The sequence below is a fragment of the Alosa sapidissima genome, chromosome 17 (genome assembly GCF_018492685.1).
Source record: "Alosa sapidissima isolate fAloSap1 chromosome 17, fAloSap1.pri, whole genome shotgun sequence".
Lineage (NCBI taxonomy): Eukaryota > Metazoa > Chordata > Actinopteri > Clupeiformes > Clupeidae > Alosa > Alosa sapidissima.
Window position 1 is genome coordinate 14279882 of NC_055973.1, and position 18174 is coordinate 14298055.

Here is an 18174-nt window from a genome sequence, read left to right on the forward strand (position 1 = left end):
TTCCGGTTTTTAGCACTTTAAGGCCCTTTTCTGGTTTGTTTTGGATGAACTAGAGTGGTGGACACCGAAATTTTGACGATTGGTCCTGTCTCGACTTTTCTGACTCGTTTTGAATCGCCTTTGACTGCTCAGGGTGGCTGCCAACAGGCATACTGTAGGCTACTCAAACATGTCCTAAAACAACCCTTAACATTCGTTTTCAAAACTGTGCAACTCACCGAGTGGTTCGTTGACTATTAAAAGCAAATATATCGGCGCAATGTATGATTTCCAGCCGTCTTATTTGCTAGGCCTATTGTGGAACTATTTATTCAGACACCTCACAACCGTGTATAAACTTCCGCTCAATATTTGAACCTGAAGCATAGACAGTGGCGCAGTAATATCAACGTGCAATAAGTCTTCCAACAGAAATCAATAGGATTTTACAAAATGGCAAATAAAACATGACAGAAACTGTATTTCGCTACGCTACTTGTTTTGGAACATCCACAAACACCACTAACAACTCGGTGAGTTGCACAGTTTTGAAAACGAACGTTAAGGGTTGTTTTAGGACATGTTTGAGTAGCCTACTACAGTATGCCTGTTGGCAGCCACCCTGAGCAGTCAAAGGCGATTCAAAATGAGTCAGAAAGGTCGAGACAGGACGAATCGTGAAACAATGTCGGTGTCCACCACTCTAGTTCATCCAAAATATACCAGAAATTTGACTCAAAGTGCTAAATACCGAAATTTTCCTTTAATGTTCACATTATATTTTCAGCATTCACTTGTTCAATTTCTCAAGGTTTCACTCCATGTGTTATTCTCTGGATGGTAGTGAAATAATCATGTTTCTCTTGAATGTTCTGTTGAACTAACATTTTGAATGAATTTATCCAACAGAATCATGTAAGTGAAGGGCCTAGGCCAGTGGTTCTCAGAGTGGGGTCCGTAAGCCATAGCCAAAGGGTCCACAAAATGATTTGCTTTAAATGATAAAGCAAATAAAAGAGTATGTATGCATAGTGCGGCCTCTCTCCTACTTTTCTTGTATGTATAACTATCCAGGCCAGCACTCTTAAAGTTTAGAAATAGACAAATTGAGTGAAGCCTGCTCCTATCCTCACTGACTACCCTGTGTTTTATGTCATAACGTTATGAATTGTTGGTAATTCCCTTCGGTAAAGTCTGCATAAATGCCAACTTTAAGGAAAGGGCTCAGAAAGTCAGCGATCGAGCCCTCATGCACTTCACAATGTTACAGTGGGACAGCCTTAAGCCCTCACGAATTTACTGGGAACGAGCATCAAAGTCTGCTAGTCTTTGACTTTGAAGAAATCGACTGGGCCTTTGAGATATCAGTGGAATCAGAAGTTCCATGTCACTTGATTCCTACAATGAATGCTTCTGTATACTGTGGCACAACTTATTCAGAATGTGTTATTTGTGAGCCTACCACTTTCACCCAAGAATCCAGCTTTGATGAATTTCATATCTCTGGTACATATCTACATAATTACTCACTTATTTGAGGATATACCAAATACCAAAACTTAACATACACAAGAGCAGAGCCGGACAGTAACAGAGTACATTTACTTGAGTACAGTACTTAAGTACAATTTTGAGGGATCTGTACTTTACTCGAGTATCATTTTTGGGGAGTACTCATGACTTTACTCAAGTACATTTGAGAGGCAAATATTGTACTCTTTACTCCACTACATTTCTATTCATAACCGTGAGTACCCATTACTACTTCTAAAAAAAAGGAAAAAAGAAAAATCTCAGAAACCCTCAATTTGTTGTTTCCCTCTCAAACATGATTGGATTGTGCAGGCACCATTGATTGGGACAGCCTATCAGCAATCACCTTCAGCTTTCCGCCAAAGTCAACTCAATGGTCAGAAGTTAATGGTAGTTTTCGCTTCAAGTGTTTCAATTAAAAATAGTATTTTGTATTTGATATACATATTTTAAATACATGTATTAGAAATACTGCCCATCCCTGGCAACATGGTAAAAAGATGAAAATGACTTGATTTTACTTTCAATTCCTTTTACATTCTCCAAGGTATTACCATTAACATTTTTCATAACTCCATGTAGGACGTTTCTGTACATAAATGTAAGCACTGTGGCAGAAGTAATGCAATATTTAGAAAATGTAGGCTACTCTTGTACTCTTGATACTCAAGTACTTTTAAAAACAAGTACTTCAGTACTTTTACTTAAGTAGACATCTGACTGTTGTACTTTTACTTGTACTTGAGTAAAATTTAGCAAAGGGTATCTGTACTTTTACTTAAGTAATGAAGCTGTGTACTCTGTCCGCCTCTGCACAAGAGTGCAAAGTAAAAACTTTGCTTAGGTTTGTGAGCTGTCAAATAATACATTTCATATCCTTTAATCATTATTCAAATCATCATTCTCACAATCTAAGCCATAGATTTCATTGTTTTTATTGATTTTCAATCACCCAAAATGAAAGTCAAGACAAATTTAAGGTGCAGTAAAACCTCTTGGACACAATCTGTGCATTTCAATTATCTCTGAGTCAGAATAGCAATCTATTTTATTCTGGGTGAGAAAAAAGAAACATAATTTGAAGAGACAAATTGGTGTCATGAAGACAAATTGTCCTCCCCAAATTGATCTCTTGAAAATAGTCCTCTAAATCGTAATACAATGACAAACAGGCATCTTCTGAATGAGACACAAAAAGAAAACAGAGTGAGGGGGTATGCAAACTGAATGGCAATATACTCATTACTTGTTTTCCATAAACTTCTGTTGACAAACTACACAATGAGTCCAATGTGTGTCTTTTGAAATTACAATGTCAATAGTTTATACCATACTATATACTAGTACCAACTATATACCATACACATGAAATAATTAAGTCAGTGCATATCTGTTTGTTAGCAAGTTGCTTTGATGTTTGTCGGTGCTCACCTTGGAAATTGAGAGGTAGCTGCTCCCCCAGTCTTCCAATGCATGCTTTCCCTGCTCTCTGTATTTCAGACATGAAGTGACACATTGGATGCTTCCCATTCACCTGCAACAGAAAAGGTCAAATGTCAATGTCACATGTTACCCACTGAATTTCTACTCACAGTGTTCACAGTGTTTATGACTTTTGCCCTTTTTGACGCAGGTCTCTGGGGGGGGGGGGGGGGGGTCTCCACATGTGGTGCCAGTCTGGTTGCAGAACTGAACTCAGAGTCAATGCGAAGGATTGAGAGTGACAGTGTCTGCCGCAGATATGCAGTGATCAAAGCAGCAATGCTGGCTGACTAAGACCCAGAAGAGGTTTCTGTGACTTTTATGGGATATGTTATATGTCATGGCATGCAAGGAAAAGGACATTGCAAAGCGGCTTGAATGAGAGTGCCTACCCCGCCCCCCTCCAGTCCCCCCTTACTCCCCCCCACCGCCCCCCCTCCAGTCCACCCTTACTCCACCCCCCCCCCCCCCTCCAGACATGAGCAGCGGCAGCCCATTACATGTACAACAACTGACATAAAGACAAACAGCCACAGTCCTGCCCTCTCTTGTTTGAGGTCAGCTTTTGACTTTTGAAATCACTGTGACTTTGTCTTTGCCTCTTTGGGTGAGAAGAAGTGGAGCCTCTGCCAGCTCTCGTTTGTTTTGATTGCGTCTTGGCATTTATTCCACAAATTTCCATTTCCTCTGCCCCTGCTCGAATCACACGGTATGCACAGCGCTGCGCGGCAAATTATAATAATAACTTTCGCAGTTTTCGCTATTCCTCAATTAAAGGAAGCCCTTCATTACTGATCTTTTTTTCATCTAGGCCTAATTAGGATTAGACAATGATCTTTGAAAGAACTCCTCTTGTAAGTGTCATGTTCTCCAATTTGATCAAGTGTGTAATGGTGTACAGTATGAGAGGTCCATTTTAATTTGTGTGTACATGTTGTCCCTAAATGTCCTAAATGAGAGCTCTCAATTAAGATGTCTTTGGAGATTACCTTCAACTCCTCACACCGGTCTCAAGGTTAATCCACTGCCTGTCCTCCCTCATAGCTCTTAACACACACATCCTGAGTGTCCGCTTACCCCCAAATCCAGTTTCAAACACAAACTTCACAGTCAACTTAACAAACGACTTCACAGTCTTGCATTTACAGAACAGAACCCTTTGGATCCTCTACTGTAGGTGCCGAGTTGAACTAGTGAAGTAGTGGTTCTTGAGAGCTTCTCTACGTCAGCTGAAAGAGGCAATCCATCCTCAAGTTGTGCTGGATCTACCTATTTCATTCTAAATGTGGCTCTTAAAGGCTCAAAATTGGATATGGTGTGAGAGTGGGGATGAAGTTCAGATGTCTTAGTGTTTCCAGAGTGAAAACATGAGAAAGGGAGTAGTTGCCAAAATTCTCCAGACTGAATCCGCTGAAGTGCGAGCTTGACTAGGATTGAAATACTCTTTCCCAGTTGCTGCAGGTTAGCTGAAATAGAAGCCATTAACTGCTGTGCTGTACAGCTCATCTGACAATGGTGAAAGTCATATATTTTGTTGATTATCGTATTTCACAAAACTCTGCTGGCTTGTGAACAAAAGCTACAAAAACTCCAGACAAAAAAGTCCATCTGTGATGTGTCCTCTCTATCTTCCCATAACCACACAAAAAGTGCAGCCACAAAATCCATCTGCTTTCTACAGACTAACCTGTTCCTGAGAGACATTTTCAAAAAGCCCATAACCCAATAAGAGAGAAAAAAGATGGAGAAACAGATAAACTATATTCCAGAGCAAACTGCCCAGATGAAAAGCACCAAACACAAAAAGAGATCCTTTAAAGATAGCTTTCCAACTCCTTTGCATTACTTACTTAACAGCATGTCAAACAGTACCAAAATGAAACAGGAAGGTTAATACATAGGCTTAGATGGAGTTCTGACCACTATTTAATTCACATGACATCTGGTACTTGTTTCATTTCTTGGGGTTTTTTTTTTAGCACTGCATCAAACAGTGTGTGCCAATTAAGCAGTCCATGACCTCCAGAATCCTGCTCCACCTCAAGAGGCAAGGATACTGCTAAAGTCTTATTAAAATGGCGGTATCAGAGATTGGGTTGTAAGACTCTGAGGCAAGAGATCTCCGGGGAGTCCTTGATGAGGTTTGTTTGTGTTAGGTTGCTGCAGATGAGAATTTGCTGAGGATTCTCTTGCCAAGCACAGTAGGTAGGACAAGTGGGTTGGGTATTTCTCATTACCAAAACAGCCACGCAGGCTCAAAATGAATCCCCTTCCCACCCCTACTGTAAACAGCTCCATGAGACGTGCGTACCATTACAGTATGCATCATGAAGTATGATGACGATAAAGGTCGGCTGATGGCAGATGGGTATTTTATTGGATGGAAGTAGAGAGCTCATGTAATTTTGCGATGATTCTGTAAAGATTGACTGGGTATTACATTTTATTTTCTTAAACTGGTAGTGCGTTTAAAAATAATTAAGCACGGCAGACGGCTACTCAGACATGATGTAGTTACTCTTGTTGCTTTTGATGGGGATCCCATCACAACACATCTTATGGGTAAGAGGGGAGGTTTTGATCCAGGGATAGAAAACACAATTTTAAGGTATTTATGAGTCTGCTGTTAAAACAGGCAACATGCAGATGGGATTGTATCATGCATAGTTGTTTATGGTGGATTACTCTCTGGGATTCCACTGCAATATGTGTGGTGTGGTGTTGCAGTTACTGTGCGACTGGGAACAGAACAATGAGGCAGAGAAAGAATAATTTAACCCCCAGACACCTCTCAACTGATAAACCACTGCATTCAGAAAATACTCTATTATAGGCATGAAAAGTTATTGAATACTCATTTAAAGAAAACTTTAGACAGGGTTACAGTATGTTCCACTACGAGATTAAATAATTCCTGAAGATGAACTTTATCTGATTATGTTTTTCAACAATACAGGCCAGAAGGGACTACTCGAGACCAGTCAGTTTAGGGTCTTTACACACAGACAAGAATTTGTATGCTGCACATACTTGGGTTAGAATATATTGGGAACCCAGTGTAACCACCCTGCATCTACATGCAAAAATGAAAATGTTCCATAGTCATTTGTCAACTGATCGGAAAATGAACAAAACAAAACATCTAGTAGGTTACTACAAATAGCCACACTCTTGGGATATGAATCTGATTGTAATAATCGTATGCTTTCCTGACTTTCTCCAGAACAAGTCTAAAGTCTTACTGGACTGTCACAACACGTTGGCCCTGAGAAGGTCTAGTATGGTATCCGACGGGTGGGACGTCCCTCCGGCCGAACACCTGGGCACCCCACTCGCCAGATGCTCAGTTCTCCAAAAACAAACGAATGCAAGTCGTGATCAATCGCGCTACAGGACTCAACTACACTGCTCGTTTATACATTCTATGAAGTCTCTTTCCACACTCGATCAACTCTATTTTGAATATAGATGTATGTAGTATTGCTTGACCCGAACTTTAAAAACGCGTTCAGTTGTGAAAGTCCATTTGCGCCTCCCGTAAACGCACACCCACACACATCACATTGTTAACTCAAACCTTAGTTTAACGACCATAACATTCTGAACAGCACAAAATCATAGCTAATTCTGATCATATTTTACTATAAACTGACCAAATTCAATTCAGTTTGAAGCTCAGTTTCAGTTCTTTATGCACTACTGTCTACGTGCTACTAGGCTATAATCCAAACACATGTAGCCACAGTTGATAACTAATTAAATAATATCACGATGTCCTGAAAGTCCACACAGAGTTATTTGAGGTATTTACTCACCATGGAAAACATCCAAAGTGTTAACAACACCGAAAGAGGCATCTTTATCTTTCGTCGAACCCAGAGCCCTCCAAAAAGTCATAGATATCCAAGTAGACAAAAAACGACTTCCAGTTATGGGGCTACTTCATGTTGGTCTCTATCACTCCCGAGTATACGAGGGGGGAAAACGATTCAGAACATTAAACTGTAGGGGGAAGATTTCTAAGTGCGTCGCAAGGAAACGAGTGTCTTTCAGATGGAAGGTAGCCTAATCCCAGCGCAGTCTCTGGTTTATCTCCTCCCGCTCAATCGTCAATCGCTCTTATGCTGTGCACGTCAGTTTGGCACCCTTTTTTTTTTTTTTAACTATTAACATTTAAATCGTGACAGATACAATTTATAGACACTTTTATATGCGCATTAATTTGATTTGTATATTAGCCTTATCTTTTCATACTTTCTCCCTGGAAGCGATGTTTTGCTGTTGACGCCCTTAACACAATGTATTAGCCTACAAATTGTTATAATTTGTGTCTTAATTGTCCATTTAATCATATAATCATGATCTAATGTAATAATCTAATCTAATCTAATGTGTCGTGGGTCTCGAAATCTCGATTCGTCTGGCATGAAAATGACTTCAGAGACCTTTCAATCCTCGCTAAAAATGTAAGTGCCGCTGAAGGCGGGATATCAGTGCTCATTTCCTTCAAATTCCTTCCAATTACTAAAGCCGTGGAGAAACAGATAGACTATTGCTAGGGGAAATTATGGGATCTGAAACTTTTGTTCTGAAACTGGCTGACACTGACATGCTGCATTGTGCAATCATGGTGGCCCCGAGGTTTGACTACAAATCACTCCTCAGCAATACTGACTGATATTCTGCAATCTAGTTTAGCCTACTCCACCTGCTCAGTACACTGCCAGCATGAAAACGTTTACTGACATGGGATGGACATCACCATGTTATCTGTGATTAAATATGCCAGGTCAGATAGATCAGATTTTGTGTTGTTTTTCTCAGAAATGAGAAAATAAGTGTGTGTGTGTGCATAGTTCGAATTACAGGGGGTACTGGGGGTACTATACCCCCTAATGAAGACCCAGTACCCCCCAAAGAGACAGAAATATTAGTTTTGGGGGGGTCAGATCATTTTTCTGATATTGTGAAAAAATATCATTACAGTTACAATACAAGTTAACTCCTATTTTCACTGGAGGAACATTTTTAAGCACCGTGGCGCTAGAAGCAACGGACATAGAGAACAACTTCAACTTCTCAACGAAGTGTCAACGTTGAATGACAAAACGCTAGGTAAATTCCTCCAGTAGGCTAAATTCGGTTTGCTGCTGACGTGCATGGGTAAATGTAAGTTGCTAGCAAATGTCTTGCTTGTTGAAAATGTGTTATTTTACAACCTTCATTTATTAACGTGTTTTGTTCTTTCATAGCTCATGTCACATCTTCATACATTGAATTACCAGTTTTCAGTAATGCACTTCAAGCATAATACTTATAGGCCTACAATACAATTTACACCTTTTACACACATAGGCCTACATAACATATTCTATGTCAGATTTGAACAGGTCTAGAAATACAGTGCTAAATAACGTAAATACAATGTCTGGAAGAAGTGTAGGCCTATCTGTGTTTGTGCATGTGTATGTGACTCATTTGTAGGATACTGTAGTGTTGATGATAACCAGCTTGTTCTGACATAGGTTATTGGACTCTATTGGACTGTTATCGCTCTATAGTTCTTCTGTGGTAGTAGCCTATGGTTTTTCATAGTGTGCTCCTAAATCACATTAAAGATTGCTCAGGTTTCACATATCTCCAAGTAATTGTGTTGATTTGACACTGACTACCATAGACTATAATGGAACATAATGGAACATATTTCATGAAATAGGCAATAGGCTTTTTGTAAAGGTATTACTTTTAATAGTAATTAGAATGGTATTTCAGTGCACTTAACTTCTAACTTTTGGGAGTTGATCAAAACAGTTCTCTTTTGGATATATAATTACAATGAGATATTCTGTAGCCTACTGATTATCAGTTTGTCGCATGTTTAGACCTTGTATGTGTGTTGCACAACACATGTTGCACTTGCCGATCACGGTGGGGATTGATATGGTAGTGGACCATGATGGTCATAGAAGAAGTGAAGGAGCAGTACCCCCCAATTATGGTGGGGTAATTCGCACTCTGTGTGTGTGTGTGTGTGTTATGACAGAAACAATGTCAGCCTCAGAGGTCCTGGAAAGAACAAAATATGTTATGTACAACCATGGGCCTAGGCCTCCTAGTCACTTACATTTTCTTAAAAGCTATTAAAAACTCAATTTAAGTATGAAAATGCATGGCATGACATGTCAATGACATGTGCATAAGATAAGAGAAAGGCTCTACTATGGTTGATATTCCATTCGTATGCACAAGCTTGCTTGCAGTGAACACTGTGATTGGTTGATGAGCAACAGGTCTGTGCTGATGATAGAGCATGCACTAAATGACGAGGCTACCACAAAAACAAAGAAGACTACAAGCAGATGCACTACCAATTGACAGAGTAGGCTACTTTCACACTGTTTTTAAATGGCATCTTTATGATGACACCTACTATCTGGCACACAACTTCACTGTCTCTCACTTGAGAAGACCCCAAACTCTCTTCTTTTCTTGGATTTTGAAATAAGTATGGTGTTATTTGATAATATGGCTATTTTAGGTCATGTTCATGAAGAAGGTAATCTATCCATTATTGTAGCTAAGCATAGCATAGTGGCCGGAATGGTATTCATTTCAAATCAAGAAGTCATATTATCCCCTTCTTCCCAGTTCTATCTTTATTTAGGTTACTTTTTTCAGTCAGTCTCTGATAGGCTGTGGTTTATACAGTACAGGCTACGTGAATTAAGGTGTCAATATATCAGGCAGAAAGCAAGGTTATAGCTTAAATTAGTTTAGTCGATTATTCTTTGACAAGTAAAACATTCCATGCCATGTTTGAATTTGAACTTGTGAGCACTGTTGCATCTTGAAAAGATATGCATATTGTAAGTTACGTGCAGGTGTAAACTGCAAACTACAAAATGAACGGATTCCGTTATTAGTTGAACTTTAAATTTAATATCAAATTTAATGATCAAATTATATCATTAGGAGGAAGCAAAGAAGTTAGAGTGTTACGTGAGGTTAAGTGAGATCTGTTGATTGTCTGTGTCTCATGGTCAATGTGTGATGCTTGATATCCCTGCACTCATAGAACAGTTTGTGTCTCTGTGAACCTCACAGACAAAAACAATGCATTCAGAGCACAAAAGTTTAATTATCGGATTTTGTTTTGTTCTTGTCAGAAATCCCCACACCCACAGCCCACTGTAAATGTGTGACAAAGTGTGTGGATTAGTTATAACAAAGAATTTCAACCTAATCAAGCCACAGAGTGTCTGGAAACAATGAACCCTGTTATACCGGTTTTCCAAGCTTGTATATAAATGTTGACTGTTTACTTAGGCCTGTAGAATTTATTTTAGTTAACAAAAGTATAGTTTGTGATTACATCTGTAAGTGATTATTTTGGACAGCTGTGAGTGACAAGCTATTGTAGTATAACAAACATAACATTATTTATGTTTTTATATGGGTGGGGGGGGTATGTCCCCCTGAGCACAGTTGAATATTGGGGGGGGGGGGGGGGGGGGTATGTCCCCCTCAAAGTATATTATGATTATGGCCTTGGTTCATGGCAGTCAGTCAGTTGGCATGTGCCTTCTGACATCAGCTTGCAACATGCAGTGTTTGTCAGATGACTATAGACTACCTGCAAGTGAAGGTCATACACTACCTGAAATGCTGATGCTTTTAAGACGCTTTTTAGTCAATGCTCTTTTAGTCAATCCACACGTGGTGGTTCTGGTAAAGTCCCTAATTCCTTTACTGGGATACTAAGTACAGAAAATCATATAGCTCTAGCCTGTGACAGGGCTTTGGTCAATACCATTTTACATCAGGGTCCCTTGTTATGCCCGAACATTGGCTGGTCTCATGATGAGGTAAGCTGAACAACACATGGCAGGTGGGACCTGCTCTTCTGGTGTCAATGACTTTCTGCAACAGCATGATTTGTATAGACCCTTTCAAGAGAGTTCCATTATCAGCATCATAGTTGGCCCCACAAGACTTCCTTTTTAACATTCCATATGTTATCTTAATGCAGAGGAAGTAGATTGGAAACAAAATAGAACGTTCAAGCATTGTTTTTGTTTTTATTGTTGAAAGGGTCTATACAATCCTCGCCCCTCTCCACATATCTGTGACTGGGCATCTGGTGGATGATATGGATCCATCTGACTCATGCACAGTGTGTTCTAATCAGTGTCTTGCAGCAAACAAAATACATTGTTGCATGACTAGAGATATTTATTGCTCTGTGGTCAGTCACCAGTGACACGTCTTCAGTGCCTTTAATCTTTACATAGAGGAGTTTTGGGGATGTTATCCTCCCCGAGGATGCTGCATTGCCAGTCATCACTGTGGCAGTCAAGGTCCATTACAGGTCAATGGCGCAACACAATAAAATATCAATGGTATAGTGCAGACATCAGACAGACAGAGGATTGGAAGCTGGCCCTTTAATCATGCAGGCTTTTGAAGGAGTCTGTCACAGCTGCCTGTTTTGGCTTGCAAACAGCATTCTCTTCCCTCTCCTCAGAATCATTCATCCGCTTTCCTCTGCTGCTGTTGCCGAGCGCAAAATTATACTCGGGGTGTCAGAATCAGCTCCAGTCTACTTCAGTCAGGGCTGCACGGAGAGAGGCACAACCATGTGGATAAGCGTAAGCCCTCTTATTGATGCATGGAGCGTTAGCTCCTCTGCCTCCGATGCCGCAGTGTTTATCTGGGAGAGGCTTTGTCTGTAGCATATGAGCTGTGTGTCAGATGGAGAGGCAGCTCCTTCCGTTTCGTTGGTGGATTGGTGTTTTCCACACCTAAGCATGACACTGTAACATACTGTTTGCACAGCTCTACAGGGTGAGGTGTGCTAACACAAAGTTTTTCATTCCAATTTCTTCCTCAGCCTTTCCTGACTCCTGACTGAGGTGCAAAGTATCTCAGGGCCTACCTTCTTAGGAGTTCACATTCCTGCAGCTTCTTCAAAAAGGGCTGAATGTGAGCATGTTTGAGTTTAAACTGTGGATTCCGGAACTCAAAGCACCTCTTTTTCAAAGTGATGACAATTTTGCGGTGGAGAGAAAACCCCTCAGTGTCCTTCCATAACTTTTTTTACTTCTCTTATCATAATCTTTATCCTCTCGGCTGCTGACACTAAGTTGTAAGCTTGGGAGAAAATCTGTTATTTTGATGAGAAATAGCATCTTCAGTGTTTGTTTTTTTCTGACAGACAGGTGACATGTTGGTATACTATGTGACTCAGCATATCGCCATTAGACTGAAAAACAGCTGTGCAGGGTGATGGTACTTAGAGTGAATCCCAGGTCTAAGCCATCTTGAACACATAATATTACACATAATCTGTCACTGTGACATGAGCACCACTTGCCTGGTGTGCCACATTACCATCTACAGTTTCACTGTCAGTGTGAACGTTAAAGGTATTTTAAGCTGTTCTTATCCAGTATCTTTTACATCTTCCTCAAAATTAAATGATTTCAGAAATGTGTTTTTTTAATTGCAACTCATTTAGCAGAAACAAAAACCAGACCTGGTGGCTGACACCTGACCCCCTCACTTCCCCTGGAAGGAAGGGTGTGATGCACCTGACAGCATCTAAGGTGACAGTCTGAAGCCCTCAGTGACAAACTTCAAAGGGCAGTGCTCACAGATGCATTGACAATCAATAAACCACAGACCTGGAAGGAATAAGAGCAGTTTTGATTTGCCTGAGTAAGCACTTATCTCTCAAACCAGATGCCGCACAGAGAAAAGACAATAATAGTTCTGGCTCACTGAAAGTGTTTCAGCTGTCTCTTGAGTTTATGTGTCACTTCAGCTTTCCCCTAGACATTTCATGTTATGAGATTTTTTTTTATCTACCATCCAAATAGTAACCTTAATTATGTGCTTGGATGGACAGATTATCACAGACAAAAATGGTCACAGACTCTAATCTAATGAATATTTAGTTGTCAGTGCATAATTGGGTGTGTCTTCTCATAAATATTCATACACAAATGCAAGTCATTTCACTGCACATAATTTAATTACATAGGACTAAATTGTTTGTGTTTAAAAAGAAAATTATAATATCTGTGACCAGTGAAAAGAAAACCACTGTGATCAGAGCTGCATGATAGCATAGATGCCACTTTTGTGCAACAAACTAAGGAAAGGACTGAGATATTAAGTGTATAACAAATGATTAGAAAATAAACTTCTGACATTAAACAATATTTTAAAAGGTTTTTCTCTAAAGCAAAAGTGGGTGGCACAGAGCAATCTTATGTATGAGATAATAATATCTGAAATTAGTTATAGCTAGGATCACCACGGTAGTCCAACGTGGTGTGCACCTCAATAACATGCAATATGTGCCCTTATTCCTAAATAGGAACTCATCTGGACATCAAATCTCTGTTCCCCCAGTTCCACAGCAAAGGTTCTACAGGATCACACTGACCTCTACTGGTGACAATGTGGCTCTCGCTATTGCAGGAGCATGGTATTGCATGGCTCTGACAGTGTGTCATGTTTTGCATGAGTGTATGGAATTGTTTTGAATGTGAATACTTTAATCTAACATTCAAATATGAGCATGTTGATGTTGTTTTACAAGAGACAAAAGATGCCATATTCTTTCATATCATTTTGGAGAGCTATAAGAGAGGCAAAATGGACTAGATTTTGCATTAGGGGTCAATAATACTACTTGATTAAGATAAATTGTTCATATTGAAATATTTAAATAATATTAAATGTGTTAACATGTGTTAGCTTATAGACTTCATATCAACTTTAAGAACCTTACAATAACTGCAACTTTGTCTGAGAACGTTTCTTAATGAGCCTATACTGTATGCCACCTTTCAATTGTCCATTACATTTTGTGTTCAAAGACATTTTCATTGTGGCATCTGTTGAGCTACTGTATGATCACCATGCCCAGGCCAGACTGCTTCCAGAGTCCATAATGGCTTCAGAGCTTTTAGAGAAGGCCGCTGAGCTCAGAGCAACCCCACTATCAGCCTTATATGGGATATGTGTGTCGGCAGTGTTTACTCATTTATACTCTCGTGAAAATATGGGATCTCCAGACTGGGACCATGCTCTCCTCAATGTTATGACATAGTGATGGCAACAGATTCCAGTATATGATACCATACTTGAGAGTGGGGATTATTTTGTGTTAGGTTAGCCAACATGTCTTATTCACTAACAAAGATTCTAGTCTAGGCAAAAAAAATCACCCAACCCAAAACTAATTGCAACATTTTTTTTTTTTTTGCATTCAGTTCATGGCACCATTAAATGTTCCACTATAACTGAATTAAGCCTATATTTTGCATTGTATCTCCTGGAGCATTGAAAGTCCCCAAGAGCACTGTAGCCTCCATCATTCTCAAATGGAAAAGTGTAACCAAGGACAAAATGGTCACTATGAATTCAAAGTTCAAAGTTCAAAGGAACTCTGGATCTCATTCATAGTGACCATTGGGTCCTTGATTACCTGTCTGACAAGGCCCTTCATCCCAGATTACTTAGTTTGTCTGAGCGGCCAGATCTAGGAAGACTGTTGGTTGTTCCAAACTTTTCCATTGGAGAATGATGGAGGCTACCATGCTCTTGCACTTTCAATGATGCAGACATTTTCTTGTATCCTTCCGTATCTGTGTCTTCACACAACCCTGTCTCTCAGGTCTACGGACAACTCACTCGACCTCGTGGCTTGGTTTTCACTCTGACATAAACCATCAACTGTGAGATATAAAGAGATGTGTGCCTCTCCTAATATTTCAATTTAAATTTTGAATGTAATATCACTTATAAAGCACCAAAACATTGCACATGTCTCATGGCACTTTACAGAGTGTTAAACAGTGTTCAATGAAATTAATTAAACAATGTTAAATGAATTCATTTAGGCAGAGGTGGACTCTGTACTACTGTACAAGCATCTCAAGGACCATTGATAGAAGTTCAATTGCAAGTGTCATAACAAAGGGTCTGAATACTTATGTAAATGAAATATTTCAGTCTTTTATTTTTTATAAATTTACCAAACACTCCAAGCACCTGCTTTTTGTGGAGTGTTGGGGATGTGTAGATTGATGAGGGAAAAAATAATTTAATCCATTTTAAACTGAGTCTGAGACAAAACAAAATGCGGAAAACTTGAAAGGGTCTGACAACTTTCTGGTTGCACTGTATATGCCCATTGGCATCAATATAACCCCATTTAGCGCATACACAGTACCCAGCTAGTTAAAAACCAGCTAAAAGGGTCATGATCCTAACGGATCAACAGCTTTACTCAGTGCAATATCATTCTGGGCATGCAGTGACAGAGACTTTATTGATGTCAGAGATGTCGTTCTCAGTATTATTTGTCAGTGTACCATGAGTTTGAAGCTGTTACTAGAACTGCATTGGGTTGCTTTAAGCCCACATTCTGTGGCTCTCAGTAGATTCGGTGGTTAGTTTGTATCACTTGACAAGTTCAGTTGTGACTTCTTGAGTACATCTTTGATACTGTAGGTATGCTATAAGATGTTACAGGCAGGTCAGCATAGTTGATTTGTTGATTGCAGATTTAGCCCTTAGATTAGCCCCTCATGTAATGATAATTTTGTTCTTGACAAAGGCTGTCTCTTGCAAATGTTACCTTGGCCACATGGACAGACCTATAGTCTGGACATCACCAGCTGGTCCATAGCCTGCTCTGTGCTTTCAGCCTTGCGCATGTGAGAACTCTCCCACGCCAGCAAGCTGCTGCTGTTCACTGAGGACTACAATAACAATCAGATGTGTGCTTTACTATAGCATTCACAACATTGTTGGCTACATACGTTTAAAACACAGTGCCAGCGAGCTACCACTGTTCATTGACCCGCAGTCCTGAATGTGCTTGTCCGTATGCTTGTGCAACTGTCAGACATGTAGCAAATCACTGGTCCCTGTGTATCATTGAGTGATGATCTCTCCTCTTGTCACCGTACACTTGCCAATGTTGTACCAATGTTGTTGGCTCTATTGCCATGATATTCCTACATCTCTGCAGACTCGCCAAACTCTGCTCGTGCTGTACTGTTGACTCACTACCTAAGTGGATGACAACCTGCCATTTGCTTCATTACAATATGTGGATATTACAGGCTCAACCTGCTAATAATTCTCTCTGTCACTTCACACTTGTCAGTTCTGTTTGTTTGTGTATTGCCTTGTGCTGACTTACTCTAGAGGCGAATGTGTATACACTTTGCTAAAGGTTCTTGGTGAACTATGTGGCCACAGTCACAACGAGGGCTGTGGTATATGTGTAGCGCGCCAAGTGAACTCGACTGAAAGAGAAAGTATGGTTATGTATACGTATGGTCTGAAGGAGAACATGAGACATTAACCCTTTCTGCCACATTGACTGAATCTGGCCAGCCGGTCACTTCAGAATGTTGAAAGAGGAGGAATATTTCACAGACACTGCCTTATAGTGCAAAAATATTTCCCTAGACGGGTGATTGGAGATTGGTTCAAATCGATAGCATCATCAAAGATGGACTTTTCATTGGTTAACGTCTCATGTTCTTTAGCAAACAGAGGTTATACGTAATGTATGTTTGTACAGCTTTAACATTTTTAACATGTTTCCAACCTCAATGAATGCTTCTGAATACTGTGGCACAACATATTCAACATGTTTCATTTTAAAACTTCATCTTGAAGGCTTAAATAACAAAGCTATGTTCCTTTAACACTGATGGTGCAATACTAAGTACACCTGAAGGCCTACTCTCAGTACATGCCACCTGTATAAGTATAACACAATCATGTTGAAATTACATGAATATTTCATGTAGGCCTAAGCCTAATCAGTTTTGTTGGATTTACTTGATCAAATTGGGTTATCACAGCATAAATCAATTTTGTAAACCGAAATAGAAATGCTGGACTAATTCTAGACATTTCATTCATGTGCAACCAATGTACATTTCAGTGAATGTGTGTGTCTCAGTTTCAATTAATCTAAGGACTTGTACACGGTTTCAACATACTTTAATATAACATTACTTTAGAATCAGCCCCTGTGTTTCCTTTTTTCATCTGTGTACTTGACCGTTCGATAGCTATATCAGCATTATTTGCCATTTTGAGGAGCCTATCCAGTATTTCAAAAAGGATTTGCTTATACTGTAGCACATAGTTGAGGCTGCATGGAAGTGGGTTTGCAGAGAACAGACTGGTATGGCAACTCTGTGGTCTCTCCAGCAATGGCCTACCCACAGCATGTGCACTTGACCTATAGTTGGATTCTGTAGCTATATTACATTACATTACATTACATTTAGCAGACACTTCTTGACCAAAGTGACTTACATATGTCAGCTATATTACAAGGGATCACATTGTCCCCGGAGCAACTTGGGGTTAAGTGCCTTGCTCAAGGGCACAACGGTGGAAGCTGGGAATTGAACCGACAACTTTCAGGCTACTACACCACTACACTACCACCGCCCCTTATAAGTATATATACTCTTTTGATCCCGTGAGGAGGAGGACATTTGGTCTCTGCATTTATCCCAATCGGTGAATTAGTGAAACACACACAGCACACAGTGTACACACAGTGAAGTGAAGCACACACTAATCCTGGCGCAATGAGCTGCCTGCATCAAAAGCGGCGCTCAGGGAGCAGTGAGGGGTTAGGTGCCTTGCTCAAGGGCACTTCAGCCGTGCCTACTGGTCGGGGTTCGAACCGGCAACCCTCCGGTTACAGGTCCGAAGTGCTAACCAGTAGGCCACAGCTGCCCCTATATCAGTATTATTTGCCATTTTGAGGAGCCTATCCAGCATTGCAAAAAGGATGTGCTTATAGCACATAGTTGAGGCTGCATGGAAGTGGGGTTGCAGAGAACAGACTGGTATGGCAACTCTGTGGTCTCTCCAGGTGTCTTCAGCAATGGCCTACCCACAGCATGTGCACTTTATTAAGGCAAAGTCTACTGGGAGTCAAATATGCAAGCATGCCAATTAACAACATAATCTGATAATGTAATGGATTTGATTATCATTTATTATTCTTTTGGTGAAAACTCCCCATGGCAAACACAGAGTGAAGCTTCATGTTGAATGTAGGCTAAATAGAAAAGATTGATTAAGGCTTATCTGTACGAAAATGAACCAGGCTATTTTATTGCA

The 18174-nt window shown here is 40.0% G+C and overlaps 1 protein-coding gene across 1 annotated transcript in view; it reads right to left on the reverse strand.

Moving 5' to 3' along the window:
- The window catches only part of vipr2 (vasoactive intestinal peptide receptor 2), a 29676-nt gene extending 22565 nt beyond the window's left edge, over positions 1-7111 (reverse strand). Inside the window, exons 1-2 of the mRNA XM_042068557.1 lie at positions 6810-7111; positions 2944-3046 (exon numbers count right to left, since the gene is read on the reverse strand). Coding sequence (XP_041924491.1) covers positions 2944-3046; positions 6810-6851 — 145 coding nt within the window. The 5' untranslated portion in view covers positions 6852-7111. The remainder of the gene's footprint in view (positions 1-2943; positions 3047-6809) is intronic.
- Positions 7112-18174: the final 11063 nt, after the last annotated feature.